At 36.0% G+C, this 15,709-nt stretch overlaps 1 protein-coding gene across 6 annotated transcripts in view; it reads right to left on the bottom strand.

Moving 5' to 3' along the window:
* Positions 1-15,709, bottom strand: part of ATXN2 (ataxin 2) — a 100,828-nt gene that overhangs the window by 43,980 nt on the left and 41,139 nt on the right. For 5 of the 6 annotated variants that reach the window (XM_061141903.1, XM_061141907.1, XM_061141905.1 and 2 more), the window contains exons 6-10: positions 8,260-8,384; positions 5,999-6,090; positions 5,162-5,359; positions 3,538-3,716; positions 1,454-1,663 (exon numbers count right to left, since the gene is read on the bottom strand). In XM_061141903.1, coding sequence (XP_060997886.1) covers positions 1,454-1,663; positions 3,538-3,716; positions 5,162-5,359; positions 5,999-6,090; positions 8,260-8,384 — 804 coding nt within the window. The remainder of the gene's footprint in view (positions 1-1,453; positions 1,664-3,537; positions 3,717-5,161; positions 5,360-5,998; positions 6,091-8,259; positions 8,385-15,709) is intronic. The other variant, XM_061141908.1, reaches the window with a different exon arrangement.

The raw sequence follows: 15,709 nt of genomic DNA, 5'->3' as shown, positions 1-15,709 counted from the left end.
GGCCATCAGGGAAGTCCCTTACCAAACTCTTTAGGATGTCATATTAATTTGTGTCCTCAGTAGGAATACAATCATGAGCACAGTCTTACAAAGAGTGTTAATATTATATAATTTTTAACTGGAGACATAATTTATATTGAAGATGAGTTAAGAACTGGGTATTTAAATATCTATACATATTTTTTACATCCTTTTACAGGAAAAGACCAAGAAAGATGGCTGACACAGCACAATGAAATCAAACTAACTTTAATAAAGTTAAGTCTTTGGCAACATGTGAAATACTTAGAGAAAGAAAACTTTTTCTAAACACAGAAAACCATTATATTTCATAGTTTTATTTCGAGGTTCACATTTTAAAAATGCTTCAGTGTCACCTAACTACATGACTAGAAAACACTAATTCAAATTAGTTAAAAAGAAAAACTGAATAATGTAGCCTCCCTGAACATGCAAAAGGTAAACTTTTATGTGAATCTGTACATCTAACAGTGGTGAACAAGCTCACATTCACTACTGACTTTTATCTAACACATTCTCATGATATGAATATCATTTACACAAACAACAGACCACAACAAAATATGTCAACAGAATTTAACTTCTCATTTACAGGCCACCATCATAGGCACTTGAGTTAGGAAGTCACCTTGAAAATCAGCGTAACATGTTGTTCAAGGTTAGCTGCTTCATTCAAGATCACATGACCTCGCTGCCTGGACGGCAACAATTTATTAAAAAGCAGCCAATACAGTTTTCTCCAGGGAAGCATTTTCTGCCAGAAATCTGTATTAGTCTCAGTATAAGCAATATCAACTGTAATTAATTACAATGAATGAGAATTACAGGATTTTATTCTTTTGACAGGGTAAACAAGAACAAAACAAAAAAACCCCTAAAGATTCATATATTGTTTTCTACAATAACAATTTTATCTTAAATTAAGAATTTCCTCTAAAGACTTTCACTACAAAATATTACAAAACTAATTTTAAAAAAATCCCAAATACAAAATCAATCTCTATTTTGTAATTTAAGGGTAAACACACCAAGGCAGCCATATGCAATGTTCCTCTCAAAAGGACCACTAAACCACCACTCCTACCTAAGGTCAACAGGCAGATTCACTAGTATAAAGAAGGTTCACTGTTTACCATTAACCACTGTATACACTGTAAAGTGGGAGGGAGAAGGCCCTGGGCTATAAAAAAGCATCATTACCAGGCAGAGACAAACCCCCATTCTCACAATTCAGGATAGTTCATAGCTTCACACAGCATTTATCAAATTTCTAATAAACAAAAGGTTAATAGAAATAGTTTTAATAAACTAAAGTTAAAACACAGAAATTATAGGTTATTAAATAATGAAGAGGAAACTATTTTGTAATTATAAACTCACATAGGAGTTAAACAAAGACAAACAAAAACATGAACAAATTGTGGTATTGTACCTTCTGAAGACATGCGTTTAGGCATAGTAGAGACAGGAGCTGGAGAACCATGAGCAGAGGGGTGAGACGGGGGTCTGGATGGCCGCGAGGGGGGCCTGGAGGGCGGCCGTGTAGGGGTGGCTGCCCGAGGTGGAAGAGAGTTGGGACCTGACTGGTAGCGAGAAGGTGGGCGAGAGGAAGGAGATGGGCAAGGCGATGGCCAGGGAACACCTGACAGAACAAATGATATGAAGGAAAGTATAAAAACTAAAGAAAAAAATGAGGGAAAAAAGTAAACAGAAAAAAAAGTAAAATGACAAAAATGATTTCTTGTACATTTTAACCCTTTGAGGACAGTCATTTGATTTGTGATAAGTTTTAGCATAACTTAACTGACATAAATTCACATTTTACTTTAACCTCCTTAAAATTAAGTCTGTTTAAATGAATACACGTTCCCAAAGGGTTAATTAGGATCTACACATACTATTGAAGAAGACAGTTAAGACTTTGCCTATTCACCTGCTTCTGTTAACTGTTTTTTTGAAAATCAATTGCTAAAAGGAGAATAACATACACTAGGTAATTTCACAGAATAAATCACAAAACTCAGGAATAAGATTATTTATTATTTAAAGTTTTAGCTTTTGAAACAACAGCTATTATAATCCCATTAAAAATGCTAGTTTCTTAAAACTGGTTTTCACCTAGTCTATACTTGAATATAAGAGGTTGAGTTTGAAATCACATCAAGCAGGTACATTTAAGTAGAACATTACTTCTACTAATTTCCAGAGTCACAGGAGTGACAGATTAATATTCACTGCCTTTTCAAAAAACATATTTTAACCTTATCAAATTAGAAAAAGAAGGGGGATCTTCTAAATAACTTATGCAGTTAAACATTTACTTAAGAGACTGCTTAATAAACAATCCAACTACAAAGCAGTCATCACCAAATAAACTGCCATTGAGGGATAGGCACAGGTCAAAATACAGCTAACATGTAACATGACATCACTTACCTTAATCTTAGGAAACAGTCCAGGTCTCCTCTCCATAGGGTTCCACACACTTGAGTATCATACATTTCCCAGCCCCTTTCAGGTTTTTTACTTTGAAAATTCTGTTCATAAACAACTAAAATTCTTTACTCAGTGAGCAAAGAAATTTCACCCCAATACAAAGTATAGAAAATACTCAAGAGTGTTCATTTGGAGAGGAATTCTGGAGAAAGATTCAATGAAAACAAATGAAATTGGAAACTTAAGTGTTCTCTATTTGTCTAACTTTCCAAACTTAAATACCTAAAATTGAACGCCCACTGTTCCCCCCAGGTTAGTATCTAATACACCATCAATATTTTAATTACCATAGTTCCATACAGTCTATGGTACTGCTGTTTCCAGTATCCCTGACTTGTATGAGAGAGCCATGACCCATGAGCCATATTTAACCTAGATTTGGAGGGAGAATAGGAAAAAAAAAACATCTTCCTACTAAAGATGCAAGTTTGCATATTTTAGTTAAGCTAAACTACAATATCTGCCTTTGTACTGAGATTTTATTTTTTTAAGCACTTTTCCCCCACCATCTTCACATGACTGTTGGCCATGTCTTGTACTGCAAGGTACCTCAAATCCTCTTGAAGTAAGCAGGATATAAATATATAAACAAACAGTTCATAAAAATGAATTTATATTAACCACTGAGCATGTCACACAGATTTGGATTTTCCGTGTAAACCATGTCTGAATATTTTATCGTCCAGTGTTTTTGAAATTGAGAACCTACCCAGTTTCCAATTTCTTTATATGTGGAGTGTTTTTTTTTTTGCCAAGTGAATGTCTTTGGTTAAATTTAGCACTTTATCTTAATACATAAGTATTTCATCATGTTAAATTCTGTATATGCCAATAACATACTAATTTTTACAATTTTACTAATTTGATATCCACAAAGGCAAATTTTAAATATTTACTGAAAACTACTCCACAGAAATCATTAAAAGGTATGCATCCTCTTATCAACTATGTAAAACTGTAAATATTCAGAAAATTATATATTTGATCAATGAGATTGACAAATTTGGTCAAAATACTTGCCTCCATTAACTACTCTTTGGTCTGAACCAGAATTCGGGTTGAAATCTGAAGTGTGAGAGGTGGATCTTGATGGCATGGAGCCCGATCCAGGCTGGCCCATTCGCGGTGAATTCTGTCGCCCACTTCCCCAGGATATGACTTCTCTATTTCTTTGTCCAGGAGGAATATATTTATTTTCCCTGGAAATGAGAGATCCTCTAAATCATTTTATCCTAATAGATACCAGACCAATGAAACATATCTAAAAGCAATTTAGGCAGAAGGGAATGCTTGTTAGTAAAAGGTTAAACAAACCAAACGGCCTCATTTCCAGATACCCTTATTCTTCCGTTTTACTCTAAGCTCTAGGTCTGGCCTTTCTTTTCCCTCAGATTTTCCCCCTAAGGACAAAATAAAACAAACATGTATTCATTCATTCTTGTCCTACTTGATCTCTTTATGGCTGTTTCTATCAATCATCATCTGTCTTCTTGAAACTCTTCTTCCTTGGTTTTCTCTGCAATCTCTTCTCTTGGTGGCTGTTCATTAGTTTTTCATGGTTTTCACATCGATCCCCCAAATCCACACTGTCAGCCTCACAGTCTCAGTATCTCTCACTAAACACTTTAATTCAAATCACGATTCCTAAACTGCAAGTGCCTTTAAGACAGAATGTGTATCTTATTCTACCAGGCATGTAGCAGGTGGTTCTCACAACACATATTTATGAATAAATTCATGAAAGATCTGTGAGCCCCTTGAATGCAATAAATTGCACAAATGGACTATCTCCCTTCAAGCTTGCTTGGTGTTTTCTGTCTCCAATACCGGTGCAACCACCAATCTGCTTGGTTATCAAATAAACTCAGGATCACCCCTGGTTTTTCTAATCTTTCTATCACTGGTCCTGGTCTCATTCTCACACTTGAACTATTTCAATACAATAACTGGCCTCTATATCTCAGCCAGTTCTCAGTGTCACCAGAGTTGGTTCACCCCATACCCTGCCTACAAGGTGCTCTTTAACATGACACACACAAAGCCTCACTCCCTTGGTTCCTATCACCAGCTACTAACACTGCAATGTCAACATACACCCTGTATTCCAGACATACGAAACAACAAGATTTTCCCTGAATTGGACAAGTTCTTTCACCTGTCTTCACCATGCAAGGAATTCTTGTTTTATGCTTCTTTGAGTGACAGACAGACCTACTATCCTATCATTAAACATCACCTCATCTGTTAGGTATACTCTGATCCCACAAGGTTACGCTCGTTCCTTTTCATTTGCATATTCCTAGTACTCTGATCACACCTCTAATCTAGGAAATCATACTGAACTGTAATTATGTTATATGCACCCCCCTCCCCCAACCTGTTCACTTTTCTTTAACAAGCTCTTCCAGACCCTGGCTTGCTCGTCACTGTATATCCACCACTTGGCTCCACGGAGGTGATGTTCAAAAACTATTTTCCAAGATTACTATAATCTTTTCACTAACAAAACCTGAAAGCAACTCCATTTGCATTCTCTACCTAAGCTAAGTTAAAGGAAGATGAAATATAATAATAATAATACACCTTCTCACACAGACCTTGAGTTGTGTATCCAAAATACTGCATCATGATTTCCTTTAAATACCTAGTGTTTATGTTGTGGCCCTCACGTTCACTGGAATTTCTCTGAACTGCTGTGTATTTTTCTTCTTCACTCCTATCATCATTTTCCAGGGCCACCCGGGCTTTATACTGGGCACTTGATTCAATTTCTTCTGCTAACTGGTTTGCCCTTGCTTCTCGTTTTAAAAATTCTTCTGAGTTATCCCTTTCTAAGGGCACCCTGGAACAAATGAAAAGAAAAAGCGAAGTGTGCATTTTAAAGTAACAGTTTACATATCTGTCACAATCAACTATTGAGACATTTAGTTTAAAATGCTGGTAAAAACTATAAAACAGCTATAGTCATCTACTTATAAATCAGAATTTGAATTTTCTTGTTACTTTTTCCTTAGAGTAATGTAACATTTCCAAAACTGGTTAAATCACCTATTTCCCCATAACCTCTGCATTTGTCATTTTAGTTTTTACAGTGCAAAAATAAAACAAAAGTTATTTAGAACAAAAAATCAGAGTATAAATAAGCTACATTTAATCCCTATTTTAATGGGAATTTATCAGTGTAAGAAGTAACAATAATTTAGCCACATAATTGTTTAACTTAAAATCCAACAGAGGACTTCACTGGTGGTCCAGTGGCTAAGACTCCATGCTCCCAATGAAGGAGGCCTGGGTTCGATCCCTGGTCAGGGAACTAGATCCTAAGGGCTGCAACTAAGACCTTGAGCAGCCAAATAAATAAATTTTAAAAAATAAAACAAGTAAAAAAAAAATCCAACAGAAACATTTATTCAACATAATTTAAGCTAATGAAAATCAAAGACAAACGCACTAAAACAAAAGCAAGCTTTAAAAAACTTACGTGTATGAAGACAGACTGCTATCGTACGTAGACACTACACCATAATTTTCTTCATTATATCGAAACATATCATTGGGATCCCATCCATTAGACTAGAACAGAACAAAACTCATTTTTCAAAATAACAAAGTATTTGTCTTCTTTAATGCAATTATAGTCAATATCTACATTAACAATTATCTATCATACTATTCAAGCAAAACCTAGCAAAAGTAAAAAATAGCCAAAAATTTGCTTTAAAAATGTCTTAAGGAAAAACTTCTCTTCTATACATCAGTCCCTACACGTTGGTAAATAACTACAGCTGAACTTTGAACAATACAGGGGGTGCGGTGTCAGGGGTACCAACTCTGTGCACAAGTGCAAAACCTGTAGATTCAACCAACCTTGAATTGTGCAGTACTATATTTACTATTGCAAAACCCAAGTGTATAAATGAACCAGCATGGTTCAAACCTGTGTTGTTCAAGGTTCAACTGTGTATGAAACAGCTATCTGAGATGTTATAAGTTCAGAATGTTTTAGTTACTTCATAAAATATGAGTCTCAGATCAAGGTTCTCTCCTTTTCCTACTCCTTACAGTGATCTTTCTACAAGGTATTTACCTGAAACCTCTTTGAGTAAACTGATCATCAGGTCCGATTGATAAAAAGTGGTAAAATACAGCACATAATCATTATCATGTCAGCAGAGAGCACAGCATCACCTTAACAATGTTGATGGCAATTTCAGGACGAAACCTAGCCTCTAAGATCACCCATCAACTGTGGCTCCTTCTGTGCTACTTCAGATAAAACTGTAATACAATTCTACCACTAAATCAACTACTTCAGCTGAATATATGGGAGCAGGAAATTAGTTACCTATAGAAATTTTAAAATATGCTCTTTTAGCATACGCTCCATGTAAAAAATTTAAAGCGTGCAGGAACATATCCAGTGAAAAGTAAAACTGCCAATCCCAGTGTGTATAGATAACCACCATTAACAACTTCTTGGGCATAATTCCAGACATTCTTTGTGCATATGTAAGAATGTGATTATCATCATCAGCTCTCTTTTATAGAAATTCAAATAGGATCTTCTTGTTCTGGAGCTTGCTTTTTCTTTTAGTAAGTTTTAGGTATCTTCCCAGAACACCTTTCTTTCAAGTGGACGTATACTACTTCAACTGAATGCAGGTATAATAAATCACCCAAGTCCTACAGACGGACAGTTAGGATATTTCCTATTTTCCACTATTAGAAAAAAATGCTGTGAAAAAATCCTAATAAAATTATTTGACTGTCTTCTGAATACATTCACAGAGATAGAATTGCTGAACTAAACTGCATGTTTTAAATTTTGAAAACATTGCCAGAATGTGCTCTAGAAGGTGTCTATCAGTTCAACTGCTTCACTATCAATTAAAAAGAGAGAGAGAATGCCTGTTTCTCTTTATCCTCCAGACGTGATGTGCTATGCAAACCTGAGAAACTTCACATTAAGTTATATGTGATTCTTTAAAAAGTTTGGAAACTATCGCATTTTGTCTATGAATTTCCAGTTTTACAACTGGACAATGACTTTAACATCAAACAGGTTTGTTAAATAAGATTTCTCTGTAAGATTCAATGAAAGATTCATCTCATTCAAATTTTATTGCCTAAACACTCATTTTTGGCAAGAAACTTTGTTTGTATCTCCAGAGTTTAGAAACAGAATTTAAAGAATCCTAATGACAGAGTCATTATTAAGCACTGATTTACAGATGATGTGTTATGGGAAAAGTTAAAATGTCAAGAGGCTTTTGGAAATAGCCTTTTTCTCCTAATTTTAAGACAAAGAAACTTACTTTTTGGCTGTAATTCTAACGTAATCTAATGATATAGCTTAATAATGAATACTTCTTTGACAGACAAGAATCCTAAAAGTCACACTTTGACATCACTTCTTGGTAAAGACAACAAACAAGCCACCATTTTCCTCAGACTGCCCTATTCTGCAAGGCATTCAAAACTAAATATGCAGGCATTTCTAGTTTCCCATGGTCCCTAATCTAAATTTTTAAGTTGTTTATTAGGATTTACTTTAAAGACATACAAATAGTTCATATGCATCCTCAAGAAACACTTTTCTGTATATACTGCCTAGGGTGAAGTCTCTACACAATAAAACAGCTAATTTAAATAAAGTCACAACAACATACTTAAAACCAAGTGATAGGATGTCATACCATATCACAGGACCATACTGTTACAAATTGAAAAGATTTTGCTTACAACATCATTTTCCAAAGCCTCCAGTTCGTCATTGGTAGTGAGTTCACCTGCATCCCAGGGCTCCAGGTCCTTCTCTTTGTGTTCACCATTCACTTTAGCACTGATAGCAGAGTCAGTAAAAGCATCTGCAAAGGATGGTTTTGGATGAAAGATCATACAACCAGACACTGGGCTACATGAATACACACATGAATTATCAACAAAAAGGCTAAAAAATAATTATGAAAAGTAGCTTTCTAATACAGAAAAAACAGCATTCATTAACAGTATGCTTTCAGCTGTGTAACGCTCCTAATGCTTTAATCTTCGAAACACTTAACTTGATTGAGTAAGTGGCATCATAGATGACTACTGGAGGAAGATATGTTTTACACATATAATTTTAAGCCACATGAAATGTGATAATGTACTCACATGAGTCATAAAAATATATTTAAGTATATTAAAAAATAATTAGTTTGTGTTTCAGAATTGATCCAGAAATTTTCTATGAATTCATCTAAAACAAGATCTCTCATGTTTAATTGACACACTAATTAGATATGCACTCAGAGCTGCTGCAGCCAAACATACGCACATCTTTTAACTTTCCAAATCCATGCCTACATGCAGGGGTCAATATTCTAACATACCCTTGCCACTAGTAACAAAAGTGACCCATCTCCACATAGAACCCTATTTCCCCATAGCCACTCTGTTACAAAGTTCAGGCCCCACTGTGTTACCTGTCCTCAGAAAGGCCTACCTAGACTTTCTGTCAACACTTTCTCACCTCATCTATCTATCCTCTCCTCTCCTGCTAATGTTACTGAGGAGCATTAGCTTGTGAGAGCAGCATGGCATGGCATCGGTATGCTCACTGGCAGGATCTATCTATCCCATGGCTGCTGTCCAGCAAAGAAAACGTTTCTCCAGTTCAAAGTCAGGACTCAGCTAAATAATAGTCTATTTGGGCAGTAACAGTGTTAGAAAATGCTTTGGAGATACAAGCTGACATTTAGATGTCTGGTCCTAAAGGGTATCCCCCTACCACAAGGCTGCGGAGTAATACTGCTGTTGACCTGGCTGTGCCAGAGTACTGGCTCCCAGTCAAAAAAAATCAACACGCGTGTCTCCTTCAAAAGAGACAATTCCAGGCGGATTTTTGACTTGGTACTGTTTCTATAAATGTTACTGGCTACTCAATGGGCAAGGCAATAGTGAAATAAGAAACTTGAGCCGGCATGCCTAAGTGCCAGCCCATAGGCATGGCACTCTAAGCCTAGCTTGCTCTTACCTCCTCTCATCTCAAACTAGGGCTGGATAAGTGCATGTGGGTGTGTGTTCACGCACACTAGAGAATAAAAGCATAACTGCACATATGGGCTTAGCTACCAGCCCTATCAGGCAGCATGGCTCCTGCTGCCAGCAAGCATACAAGCCAACAGCACACCAAGGGGGATTCCCAAAGCAGTGGGTCTCAGCTGAGAGTGGGATCAGAACTCATTGGAAGATGACTGCATTTTGGGAAAGTTCTCTTAGGGGTTCTAACAGACTGATATTATCTTCACAATGCCATCCTCAGCCTAAGTCACTGAAAGACCCTACAAACTTGGTTTTATATGACACTTGCCTTAATGAAGTTCTACTCTTATGTCACCTTAAAGTTACACAAATTCTTGGTAAAATTAATTTTGCCTTAGAGTATTTTCATGAATGTGAAATACTCCATGAAAAACATCAAACAATAACTCATGATAGGTGGCTGAAATTCCCTATTTTAATTCTCACAAAATTAGAACAGAAAACTAAAACTACGTAAAAATCACAAATCAGTCATACAAGCAGCAAGGGGATTAATTCTCATTTAAGAGCCTGTTAATGTTTTAATCACACTAGTTGCTGAAAAGCATATATTTAAATAAATAAGGCATTTACTCAGATGGAAACCCAGAATTAAAGACAATACTTTTTTATCCTAGAAATTAAAACCCAGAACAACAAAAGGATTAAAAAAAAAAGAAACAAATCCACATAAATGGACTTATTGTTAATGCAGGATGTGTTGTGTGTGTGTGTGTGTGTCAAGGTATTTAGAAAAGACTAAGGACTGAGTCAGCAGTCCTCAAATTGAAAAAATGAAATATACAATAGAAACAGCTTAAATATACTTCTATATACTTCTGGTATTATTTTAAACAAAATCACAAAGGATCCTTGAAGAGGGAAACAATGTGAAAAAGCAAGAGTCTAAAACTTCACTGAACCAAGTTTTACTCTGCTAATTACAATTTAGGTTGTATTAAGAGGCCATTATTAAACTACCTATCTTTAAAAAAAATGCTACATTTCTACCTTAAATCTTCTGATTACAGTATCAACCTTATAAATTAATTAACTGTTCACACAGTGGTTCTTAGCATCCCATTTTTCTTTCAGGACAGAAAAGGTGTGGGAGGGAAAACAGAGAAGTTTGTTTGTATTGGTAAGGAATGATATTCCTTGATTCAAATATTTCTCCCAAAGAAAAAGTCTCTGTTTAAACATGAGTAAACATTTTAGGGAAAGATGTGCATAAGATGTACAAAGTGGAGAATCAGCAAAATGAGGCTACAGTGTCAAGATGGCAGGAGAAAGCCTGGTCATATTAATAAATACTGTATTTCAGGTCAACATTCTATCATTAGTCAGGAGGAGGCCAGACCTGGGTATTCATTCTATACTCTTGCCAATATCTACTACTGTTAAGTTCTAAATAGTTATTTTATTAACAGCTGCATTTGGATTTTTGAAAAAAACCACTGTTGGTATGAAATAGTACAATGTTAGTGCTAGGATTTCTGCAAAATTCAGAAAATCAATTGGCTATAACTTAATTACAATTGTGCAAATTTTGCAATGCCAGAAAGTCATAGTGTATTAATTTCCCATTATCCTCTATGGTAAGAAGCAAAAGCATTAAAAAGGCAAGATGCAAGACAATGTGCCTGTGAGAAAAATGTTAACCTGTTTCTGAAAGAACTACAGGCATAAAAAGAAAAGAATAACAGTGATCAGATGAGATAATAAAAGATGACAAAGATGTGCTTCATTCCCTGACTGATGGCATCCAATTTAGGGAAAGGGGAGATAGAAAGGGCATAATACTTTTCCTGCCTCCAAACGTTCCCTTCCTTTTTTTGAGCCAGTGGTGCCACCTAGTGGTGATCAGAAAGAAATGTCTCAACCAATGTGCAGCCTCTGTATTCCTCAGCCCCATGCCCAGGAAATGAGCTCTACTCAACTTTTTCCCTCTAACTCGGTCAATTATGACTCTGAAAAATCAAAGTTGCCTGAGAATTTTTTAAATGGCCAGAAAAGTGGTGAAAAATTAACACTTATTTTAAGTTAACAAAAATAAATTTAAATTGACTAAAACTACAAAATGACCTAAAACTAGATGAAATTAAAAAATTAATAGACTTGACATCAGAAGCCCTCAAATGTGCTTTCAGAGAAGCCTTCACCAAAATCCTCAGCTACTCATGCCATCTCTCAACTAAATCTGCTTTTCCTCAAACACTATAAAATTCCAGATAAAAAACTTATTTCAATGATATTGTTCTGATAAATCAATTATTAATACTGTGACCTTTTTCAACAACTTTAAAAACATATTTTCTCATCATGTACCATGAGTTTTATATGGATTAATCTATACACAACAGAGCATCAGTTACAGTGGGTGCTATCCTAGCAACTAAGAGACCAGAGAGTTGGACACAACTGAGCAACTGACACTCTCACTTCAAAAGGCATTCTAATACAGATTAGCGTGCCTGTGTCCTAAGCCGAGTCCAACTCTTTGTGACCCCATAGGCTGTAGTGCACCAGGCTTCTCTGTCCACAAATTTTCCAGGCAAGAATACTGGAGTGGGTTGCCATTTCCTTCTCCAGGGGATCTTCTTGACCCAGGGATCGAATCCACGTCTCCTACATCTGCTGGTGGATTCTTTACCACTGAGCCACCTCGGAGGCCCAATACAGACTAGAGTAACATTAAAAATAACATTTTTCTCAACTGTATACAAATCTAAGAATTTCCCCAGGGAAAATGGAATTTGAGGCCAGAAGATTACTTTTTTGTTTTATACTCTTCTGTTCTGTATGAGTATTTATACTATGCTGCTGCTAAGTTGCTTCAGTCATGTCCGACTCTGTGCAACCCCATAGACAGCAGCCCATCAGGCGCCTCTGTCCCTGGGATGCTCCAGGCAAGAATACTGGAGTGGGTTGCCATTTCCTTCTCCAATTATACTATGAATATATACTAAATCATGTATTTTATTATACAGCTATTAAAAAGCACAGTATTAAAGAAAAGGATAAACAAAAAAGATGGGCATAATGAACACACTAAGAGCTAAGGTTGTGTGGAACAGAACAACAAAAGCAAGGGGACAAGAGGAGGCACTGTCCTCAGGCGAGAGAGAGAGAAAAGAGAAGACTGCAGAGAAATGGGACACAGGGAGTGTCTAGATTAGTGAATTCTTAACCTTTATTCTTTGATCTATGGACCCCTTCAGCATATGTGGGGAGCTTATGAATTTAAATGCAAAAATACACAGAAAGTCACAGGAGACCAATTATAATGATGGTTTCCCTGATGGCTCAGATGGTAAAGAATCCGCCTGCAATGTGGGAGACCTGGGTTTGATCCCTGAGTTGGGAAGATCCTCTGGAGGAGGGCATGGCAACCCACTCCAGTACTCTTGCTTGGAAAATCCCCATGGACAGAGGCTGGCAGGCTACAGTCCATGGGGTCATAATGCAATATAATGAAATGCAGTTATCAAAATCTGAAAAACCTAATCTGTGCCACAGTAATATATATGGTTCTTTACTGATGCATTAAACAATAAGATCTAACAGCAAATCTAATACCTACTATAATTTTAGAGGTAATAAGCATAATCTATACAAGTGGTATGAAATTAACTGAATTCTATAGGTGCTGAAGTCACAAATAATGCAGTGGTTTGTTGTCTACATTAATAATGGAAGGAAACACTAAATTTCAATAAAAATTTAATTAAAATAAAGATGTAATTTTTTTTCTATCCAAATTCATCAATGCTCTGAATCTTCATGAACCATGGGGAATCATGGAACCAGTTTAAGAACACTGGCTATGTGTTCTTAAAAGCAGGGGTAAAAAAAAAAGTATTCTGCTGTGGATAAAGGAAATGAGGTACAAAGAGTAAGGAACTGCAGGGGGTAGTCATCAGGTTGCAGAAACAGGTTAGAAAAGGGTCCGGCTGAGCTGAAGCTCTGGAAAGAGCTAGAAACATTCCTAACCGGCACCACAAAGGTCTTTTCCCAGTCACATTCCTTTTCCTAATTAAAGAAGTAGAGAGTTTAAAAATGGAACGCCAGGGAAGGGTCAGAGAATCCTGTGAGGGGCAAGAAAAAAAGAAGCAGGTGTAAATGTGAAGGTGGGCATGGTCAAGAGTAGTAGATTTTGGAAGAGAAGCAGTTACGAGTGATGACAAAGTCATGAAAGCAGGTTGCTAAAATGAGATGGAAATAAACAGTACTGAAGTAACATAGCTAAATTTTCACAGGAATAGTGTTCTGTTCCAAATGATCAACCTGAAAATAAATTTTGCAAAATCTACCATTTGCAAACTAATACCTGAAGATATAAGGGTCTAAGTCACAAAACTATGTGAAACGTAAATGCATTCCAAGTGTATATACCCCCCTCTTCTAAATATCAAGAAGTTATATTACAGAATAAATCAGACAACAGCACTTGCCTATAAATCAGACAAAAACGTAGAAGTGGATAATGTCATTCTGAATATCCACAACTATTTTCTAATCATATTTTTGGGCCTATTAAGCAGTACTATTTAACAATTAAAATGTTGTAAGTGGTTTATTTGATACACCATGTGACAGGCGTTAAAGAACCACAAAATTCAAGTCTTTGAAGTTAAATCCACTGAGTTCAGTTAAATCTCAACTTTAGAAAGAAATGTAAGGAGAGAATTAGTCAGGAAGAACTAATACTGTAAAGCATTCGAAACAAAACACAAGTCCATCCTGACTTCACACATGATAGGCTCAGGACAGGAAACTAGATCTGTCTCTGCAGCACACTTCCCACCCCCTCAACCTCAAACAGACTAAAGAGCCTTCCATTCTTATAATCTGTTCCTGTCCCAGCAGCTAACATTCTCAATCAAACACCTGTCTTTAAAAGCTTTAATCTTGAGGGATTTCCCTGACAGGTCAGTGATTAGGCCACTGTGCTTCCACTGCAGGGGGCGCATGTTCCATCTCTGGTTGGAAACTAAGATCCCACATGCCACAGAACACAAGTCTTTTGTGCAAATAAAAGCCAACAGTGACAAAACCATGACTTTCTATAAGATGAAGACGTAACAATAAAGACGAACACATTGACAAGCAAACACCTAACAACATTCTGCAGAACAGGACAGACCAACACAACAAAATTAACTAAGAACAACAGGCCAAACACCTGCACCCTGCATTTTATTCAAAATTCTGAATAATTTTTAAAATAATCTATTACCTTGGTAGAAAAGAATGTCATTTTTCCAAACTGAGAACTACCTAATCATATCTTTGCCTCTAGGGCACTTGAACAAGGAAAATGAGTTTTGTGACCCAAAGCAGAAAAGGCTTCATTTTCACCCTGGTTAACACAAAAATCTGTGAATCTCTAAGGTGTGGTATCTTTTAATCATGTGATTTCAAACGGAACCAAAGTAAAGTTGATTTCATACTATTCACAGATATGAATTTAAATTAAAAAAAAAAAAAAAAACACATCAACATTACATACGTTGATATTTATATTCAAGTATGTATACATTTCTAACATACACAGCAACTAATGCAACTTAATTATTTTAAAAGACTTTCAAAATAGCCCACATGGATGTTTTAATACTTTACTCCTTCACCTGTGCTTCCAACTTTTCTCACTTGTACCAGAATCATCTGGGCCTTGTTTTCAAAGTAAAACTTGGGATTTTGTTTTCTGTATTTCAAAAGGGTATTAAAATGCCTACTAGAAAAAAAAAATAAAATAAAATGCTTACTAGAAGTAATGTTTTGTCAGGAAAATATACTCTGAATATGTTATGTTATAGGAAAGTTGCTTTTAGTTTGGCTAGGAATAACTGCTTTCTTGAGTTTCCTGGAAATGAATGATGGTTACCAGTTAACGTCTATGTAAGAAAAACAAAACCTACTAGTTTTCCCCTGGTTTGGGTGTAGTGTGTATAAAAATATATAAAACTTTAAAAATATCAGTTGAAAGAATAAGCATATGTTGAGTTCCTACTATGGATCTGTAAGGCATTATGCTAAACTACAACAGGGCATAGACATCCCTAGGTTCTATAAACATGATTCTAAACTCCAGAAAGTTACAATGCTTTGAGAGACAAAATAC

The sequence above is a fragment of the Dama dama genome, chromosome 5 (genome assembly GCF_033118175.1).
Source record: "Dama dama isolate Ldn47 chromosome 5, ASM3311817v1, whole genome shotgun sequence".
In the NCBI taxonomy this organism is placed as follows: Eukaryota; Metazoa; Chordata; class Mammalia; order Artiodactyla; family Cervidae; genus Dama; species Dama dama.
This window is presented reverse-complemented; position numbering and strand designations above follow the sequence as displayed.